Source organism: Lagopus muta, chromosome 21 (genome assembly GCF_023343835.1).
Source record: "Lagopus muta isolate bLagMut1 chromosome 21, bLagMut1 primary, whole genome shotgun sequence".
Taxonomy (NCBI): Eukaryota; Metazoa; Chordata; class Aves; order Galliformes; family Phasianidae; genus Lagopus; species Lagopus muta.
Window position 1 is genome coordinate 2,536,353 of NC_064453.1, and position 7,884 is coordinate 2,544,236.

Consider the following 7,884-nt stretch of genomic DNA (forward strand, 5'->3'; position numbering starts at 1 on the left):
AATTACACCTGTTTTTCTGAATAACTTTTGATTTTCTTTTTTCCCCAGGGTTCAGTCCAACATGGCAGAAGTTGGGAGAGCTTATGAGAAAGAGGCACAATTTATTTTGCTTGTGGACATACTTCTCTTTGTTTTTCCCAGATCTGTCGATGCATCTGGTTTTACAGTATAGCCAGCTTTCCATTTTCTTGATTTACAAGAGGCCAGTGTAGGCTGCATAGATGGAAAGCTGGGATAAAAGAGGGACCATGGGACCATGCAAATCTTTTTCAGGTGACTTTGCAGACATCCCCTGGGTGATCAGCCTGCAGCTAACTGAGAACACGTGTATGAAATGAAATGCTTAATTATTCTGGTTTGCAGCAATGCTTCATTTTCCTTGCCAGGAAAATGATGTAGAGTGTAAAGATGATTCTGAAGGTGTTCAAAATCTAAATGAAGTTCTGTGAAAGGATTAAAATGAATAGATGTAATTTGACCTGGCCCCACTTGAAGTGTTTGGGTTGTTTGTCTTGGAGGGCAGAAGGCAGTAAGGAGAATGTGGGGACATGTCCTTGGTTAGGGCAAGCAAGAAAAGCAATTGGCAAGAGATTATTCACCACAGAGTACTGCTCTGTGCTGCCATCCAAAGAAAAGCCATGGTTTTTCAAAGCAGTGCCTACTTGAATGAGGCTGGAAAGTTGTTAAGTGTGAATGCTGCTTTCTAGGCATGGTTTAAGCACAGGTTAATGGTTTTATTTGTATTACTTACAGAGTATTTTACAATGTTCTTTTTTTTTTTTTTTCCTGAAAAGGATCAGGCAATAAATATAGCAAGCAAATTGAGAAGGGTTTCTCATTGAGGCATATGTACAGCTGGGGTCAGAATCACAAGGCATCAATTGCAGTGGCTCATTCAAAGCAGCAGCCAGTGAAGACTCATTCATCTGCAGGTCCTCATTCACCTCTCAGTCTGAAAGAAGCTTGGTTTCCAATTTCTAATCGCCTCCTATTCATTTTTGCAGCTTCTTCACTTTCTATTGGGATCGTATTCAGGTACCTTCTTCCTGTGACTGCATGCCGACGTCCTGATGATGATGCCAGGATTTCTTAGGGATGATTGGTGGTGGCTGAAGTGTCACAGCATCAAGGTTTTTCTCTGGCTGGAACAGATAGCCAGAACATGTTTTGATCATGTGAATATACTATTTGTAATGTGTCTGTTATCTGCCAAATATTTGCACACTAGAGAGACACAAACTGGTCTGAAAAAATACCTTCTGTAGGTGGAAGAGTAATTTTTCATAATCTTCTGCTGTGGAACAATTGATAAGGATTGGTTCTGTCAGGCTTCCTGCAAGACATCAGCAGGGAGCAGTTAGGAGCTGGATGCAAATGCCTATGGCAAGGGAAGTCACAAGGGCTGTTCCCACACAAGGTTAGATCCTCTCCCTACAGCCAGCATCCTACTGCCAAGTCGATTTGGCTTTTAACCACAAGAAGGCTGAGATTCCCCATGATAGAAAAGATGGAGGTCTGGGAGGGAAATGTGGAGAGCTATTACAGCTTAGCAGCCAGAAACCTAAGAAGCCCGTAAAGAGCATCTGTCTGGTTGCAGCTAGAAGTGGAATCTGACTTTAACTGGATACTGTCTCCTGTGGTAGATCCAAATGTCACATCTGTGAGGAGGATTCTGTGCTGAATCTGTGGGCACTGGAAGGCTTTTTGTTTCTTATAAAAGCAGTCTTTCCTTCCAGAAACTGCTACTGGACTTACCTGTAATTTCAAGCTGTAACCTCCCCAGCACAGTGGATTTCTCCTTTGCCTGGATTCCCATCAAGGGGAGTTTTCCCTTCAGAAATGAAAAGAAAACACTGCTTTTCTATGTGTTCTTCCTTTTTTTCCCCTGCTGTTTATTTTCATCACCCAGAGCTGCTCAGCAGATCTCAGTTCTGTACTTATTTGACCATTTCTACTGTTTCCTGTTACCTCATACGTGACTGTAGTTCTCTCCTCATCCACAGAGAGAAAAAGCAGGTCTTCTGGGAACAGGATCAGCAGCCTTTCCTTAGGATCCTGTGGAAAAGGGGTGACTAGAGATGTCATGACAACACCTCAAAATGTGGAGCTGCCTGCAGCACCTTAGCTACTGTGCCAGCCAGACACTGTTCTTTGTATCAGTCAGCTTGGGTAAGATCTCACAGGATGAGCTGTGTTGTTTATATTTTTCAGAAATACATTCCCATAATAGAATGTTTAGAAAACTCTGTCCTTCCTGTGTAATGGGAAGGGGATGGACTCCCCCTCCCAGTTTCTTTGGAAGTTGAGTGCAACTGCCTGGACAGAGTTCTCAGAAGTGGCTCTCCGAAAAACACCCTTCTGCATTTCCTTTTGTCTGTTTAATGCCGCGGGACTTTCAGCATAGTTAACCTTATGCTACCTTTTCTGTAGCCTGCCAAAGGCATAACAACACCAGGAACAACAGTCATAATGCTGCAAAACATTTTTTGGGGAACTACGCTTTATAGCTTTTATTTATTTGCACCAGTCCCACATGAACCCTTAGTGAAACCTCAACTGGTTTGAACCTGGCCAAAGCCACCCAATATCAGAGCACAATGTTACCTCTGTGCAGCCAGTAGCCATCTGCACCATGGTCAGATGCTGAATCCTTCCCAGGTGTTGAATTGGTTTTCCTTCCCATTTCAGAATGGTGTTGCACAAGAGATGTCTCATCAGCGCTCTTTTCTTCCACTGCTCATCACACGGCACCTTCATCAATTATTATTATGATTTTTTTTAAAGATGAAGCAAAGGGTGATAAAAGACAAAGTATGATGTTTATCAGGATTACAGGGTGATAAAAATATTCAGGTTATCCAAAACAGAAGATAGATATGGCTGAAGTACAGTGCTGCCCCATAGACCGTGCCATGCTAGACATCAAGGGCAGCTGAGCAGATATTTAAAGAGGGAAACCTCAATTGCACTGTTAATACATAGCACGAGGAAGAGGGAGAAAGACAAGTTGGCTTTCCAGTTAATTCGTTCACTTTAGGAACCTGAGCTTAGAACGACGTCGAGGAAAGCTTTGGGGAGGGCATTGAACACCCTCAGCTGCATCCACGCGGTGCTAGCAGCGTAATCCTGCCATCTTGTGACTCTTGTGGATGTTGCAGTGTGTTTTGTATGTATTTATGTCTGTGTGACAGCATGTATTGAAGAGTCTTTGTTTTTTTTGTGTTTTTTGGCTGTAACTAAGAGGAACATTTATATATATGTATATTAGCAGTGTAGCAGCTACATCTCATGAGGAAAAACAATCAGCAGCGTGTCAAAAACCTCTCCTGAACTTAGAGCAGCATTTGCAAGTGTTTGGTGATAAAGCGTTGTGGGTAGCAAGTTTATTTTAGCCCAGATAGAATCTACAGCATTCTTGAATAAAGTTACTGTTCAGTTTCAGCCCGTATTCTAAACATCTCTGAAAATCCATTTCCAGAGCTGCCACCATTTCCTGTTTTCAGCCCCTTCTCTTTACATCTACTCCCCACCGACTTACCAGGAAAGAGATATTATTGGTGGGACTGGCTGAGTAGTTGGCATTTGCCATCTTGATTTGGTTCTGGAGGTGTTGAATCCATTTGTCAAAGTCGGCTGAGTTTTGGCAGCAAATGAGCCGGGACTCCATCATGGGCCCTGTGCAAAGACACAACGTGCCCTGGCTCTGAAGAAGGATGGCATTTGAACCCAGTGGGTGAATTCTGTGACTGATGCAGCCCTTACAGAAGCTGTCCAGCAGGCTTACCAGAAATTTCAAACGTGCAGCTGATGGCAGTCACAACCTCCCTCAGGTGCATCCCAGCAAGCGGAACGAGACCCTGGTGTGATGGGAAAGGTGTTAAAAGTCAATTGGTAAGAATAACCAAGAATGATGTAGGAAAGCACTGTGTGTGAAATACATCCGATTTCATCTGCCTTGCAGCCTCTTTAATTCCTCCCCCATGCTCCCCAGCCATGCCAGAAAAGAAGATGTTCATATTAAGGACAAAGCAACCTTGTCCTCATTTTGTCTTTTATTTCATTACATGATCACTTTTCTGTGCCATCCTCTTGCTCCACTCAGCTGGACGTGGAATTTTATCATCTCCAGTGTTATACAGCTCAGTTCCTGCAGCTGGAAGTCTCTTAATTTGTCTTTTTCCCTCACATTTAGGATCCACAGACATGTACCAACGCCATTGGGAGGCACTGCAGTGCTGAGGGCTGCTCTCCTGGATGCATCTCTTTGCTACCCTGTGCCTGCCCACTCCTGTACCTTTCCTAACTCTCCTTCTCCTGTCGCCTCCTGTTCTTATCACCTTCTCTTGACGCCTTCTGGTTGATGCTTAGCTCTCTGGTAGGGAGCTGCACTCCCTCTCCTTGGGGAAGCAAAATGGCTGTGATAAGAGGCCAGCTAAAATTACAGAATATAATATAAATAGAAACTGGCACTTCCTCTTCAATCTCTGGAGCAGACGCTCTTCACTATTCAAAATAAGCTGAAAAAAAATAGAGAATTTTGAGCTACTGTCCTAGAAAATATGCCAAAACCCCACTGAAACCAGTGAAGTGCCTGCCTTAGTTGATGGGGCCAGGACATGTGAGCTCCATCCTGAGCCTTGCTCTTGGCACAGCACCGAGAAGGAAGCTTTCCTTTTGCCATGCATATGCTAGAGCTGTGAGCAAAGAGATATTTGGGAAATCTTGACAGTGAGCGTGACTGCAAGACACAGAAGGATTCTTGTGCTTTACCTCATAAGCAAATGCCTTCTTTGTGTGATCCACAGAAAGAATCAGCAAGTGGAAGGAGGTCAGCACAAGGTAGCGTTCAGACATCTCCTGTTGGAATAAGACCAGTCACTTCTTTCCTCCATAACATTTCAATTTCTTTTTTTAAAGGAAAAGGAAATTGCATTTCTTCAAAGCTCTCCACTTTCCCTTCCTCTCTCCTCATGCAATATTGGTACATCACCACATGCAGTGCTGATTGATTGACAGCTGTCTGCAGGTTGATGGGGAGCTCTGCAGTGTCTAACTGCTGGGTTGGCCTGCACTACTACATCACAGCTTGGCTGAAAGCATTTAAGATTGAGCTGGACCAGGCTCGGAGCACCCGAGTTAGCTGTGGGTTTCCCTGTTCACTGCAGGGGAGTGGGACCACATGACCTTCAAAGGTCCCTTCCAGCTCAAATGATTCTATGACTCTTCTTTGTAATTTTATTTTGTCTTCCCAGATAAATGAGCATGTGCTTAAAAGAGGCGTGAATCCATGGCAAAGTCAGGACAGGTCTCAGTTCCCTCTTCTGGTTTCAACACCACTGTAATGGCTGTCACACCTCAGTGCTGTCACCACTCAGCTCCAGTTCCCGTGGGGGGGGGATTGAGCGTCACACGTACAAATTTGCAACCATCACAATGTTGTCTTGTAGGGGAAAAGAATAAAAAAAGCCTTCTGACAAAAAGGACATTTTTATCAGAGTGAATGAACAAAAAGTCGTGCTGCTCAGGCAAGTGGCTATGAGATCCTTTCAGCTCTTGCTGGCACTGGTGGAATGAAAGTTGAATGTAATAGCGTTAACTTTTGGGGGGAGCAGGGGGAAGTCAGGGCAAATTGTGGCTTTGGTCAAGCACCGGTTTGACAGTAATTTGGACAGGATACTTGAAATTCAAATGCAGCTCATGTTTTGTCTCCCAAGTGAAAAATCCCCTGCATATTACCATGGTCATATTGTGATGATGATTACCTCCATGTGATAACTTCTCAGAAAAACCCAGGAGGACCAAACAATCTCCCCAGGAGAAAGGATTTTCCTGCCTTCCCAGCCAGCGATGGGCTGAGTGATCAGCAAGTCCAGCAGTTCTTCCTGTGTTTTTCCCCACAGTGCTTCTGCCTGGAAAAAAAAGAAAGACAAAATAGTGAGTATTTCTTCCTGAAATCGTGCTGGGAATCATGCTGTAGAGATAATCAGAAGAGAAAAAATGGAATCTAGAGTCAAGCGATGCTGATATATAAATAAGGTAAAAGAGAGAACGGGTAATTTTGCAGTCCAGACCACAGGAGGTTTGGATGTTGACATATATATGTGCCTTTGTAGAACATTTCCTCTCTCAGTGCATGCTCTCAGCAGTGGGATAAAGCACGGTCCTAGGAAATATGGTGATGGACTTTCTTGCACATGGATTTGTTGAGCAAAAACTGAGACAAACTGATTTCTTCCCTGGTGTACTACATATGAATCTTTGCCTGTGTATCGTACTCACCCCTTCTGTCTTTGTGGGAATTGCAGGGTCCTTAGGTTGGAGGGATCCCTCACTCTGGCCGTCTGAAATGGACCATTTTCTGTAATGGAAGAGATTGTGGAAAGGCATAGGAAAGCATTTACGTGTGTGGTTTGAAAGAGAGAGAATAATTCATGCTCAGTCAGCAGACACGCTTCTGGATTTCTGGCGTGAATTTTGTGTATTATAGAGTATTCTATTTTAAGCTGGAATGCTGGCTGGGTGCAGCTCAGTGAAATCTAGGGGGAAAAAAATGCAGCAGATGCAGAATGGGAAAACAGGCATGTCAAGGATAGCAAAGCTGAAGTTATAATGAAAATACTGTCAAAGATCCCTTTACTTTAAGCAAGAATCATGGCCTAAAATTCATCAGAGCATTTAGACTCCCAGTTTTCCCCTGGCATTGTGTGGGAAGGGCTTGCAGAGATGCTGAGGGCACTCTGTGCACCTGCCTTAATAGCAGTTCCTGGTGAAATTATGGAACGAAATGCAGCTCAGCGTAGATATAAGAGACCACAAGAAAGAGGAGGGGAAATTTGTTTTATTTGTCTTTGTGGTAGGTAAGGAGGTACAGACAACGGCCTCATCTGCATTGGGGGCTAGCTAAGGGGGAGAAACCATGGCTTATTTGGGATGTTGCTGAACCTTTGTGACTGGAGGTTCAGGGCATCTGCCAAGCAAGATGTGGGAAGGGCTGAGGCTGCCGATGGCTCTGAGCCTCCTGCCAGGCCTGCATGCTGACCCTGCTGTGTGATGGGGCCCAAAACCATCTGCTTCCAACAGAGCACGAGCTCTGGGGGTGGTGGTGATTGCCCCAATAGAAGGGTTGCCTCCATGGCAGGAGGAGATGAGGCTGTGTCACCTAATGGGGCCTGTTAAGGAGAAGGAAGCAGGCTCTGTTGAGAAGAAGTATCTGACATTTAGCTTTACTGTAAATTCTGGCTAGAAAAGGGGAAGAAGAGAAAGCTCTCAAGCGAGTCATATTTAGCAAGCAAAAACAGCCGCTGGGTCACAGTTGCCAGCAATAAATGCCCTTCTGTTTGCTCAAAGACCGTCGGTGTTTCTCACCCCTTGAAGCACTGCTCCCTACCTGCTCCTGCCTGTCTTCAACAGTTCCACCTCATCCTGGCTTTCTCCTGCAGAACCAGCATGCCTGGCTCTCAGGCTGCAGCATCCCATGCTGGCTCAGCGGCCGCCTCGTCCTCCGGCGCTGTCTTCAAAGCGCTGCTGCAGCGCAGGGATGGCATGAATGGCAGGCAGGGTGAGCACAGGAAGGAAGCACGCATGCACCTTGCTGTTCATTTACATCTTCTTAGCTTAGAAGTGGCAGCACCCGGGATGTGAAAGCGTTTCCTGTGGCTTTTAAAGCTCTCTCCCCCCTTCTTGTCTCCTAGGTCCCCCAGGCGCTGCTGCTTCCTTCAGAGCTGATGGCCTGATGCGATAAGCGTGTGCTGCTGTGTAGCTGTCAGCTCAGCCAAACGAAAACCGAAAGAGTTCTTAGTGAAATGAGGTTAAATGTGCGAGGAACATCTGGTGAGGGAGGAGCTGGCTGTGCAGCTGGAGACGAGCTATGGGCAGCTGCAGGAC

General features: G+C 45.2%; 1 protein-coding gene across 1 annotated transcript; it reads right to left on the reverse strand.

Moving 5' to 3' along the window:
• Nucleotides 1–767: 767 nt before the first annotated feature.
• LOC125703245 (probable pleckstrin homology domain-containing family N member 1) lies at nucleotides 768–7,772 on the reverse strand. The gene is made up of 11 exons (XM_048967432.1): nucleotides 7,388–7,772; nucleotides 6,280–6,358; nucleotides 5,763–5,909; nucleotides 4,771–4,857; nucleotides 3,785–3,857; nucleotides 3,539–3,675; nucleotides 2,605–2,751; nucleotides 1,969–2,055; nucleotides 1,756–1,831; nucleotides 1,257–1,333; nucleotides 768–1,142 (listed from the first exon to the last, which is right to left on the reverse strand). The coding sequence occupies exons 1-11, from the start codon at nucleotides 7,474–7,476 to the stop codon at nucleotides 1,032–1,034; spliced, it is 1,110 nt and encodes a 369-aa protein (XP_048823389.1). The 5' UTR covers nucleotides 7,477–7,772; the 3' UTR covers nucleotides 768–1,031.
• Between the last annotated feature and the right edge of the window lie 112 nt (nucleotides 7,773–7,884).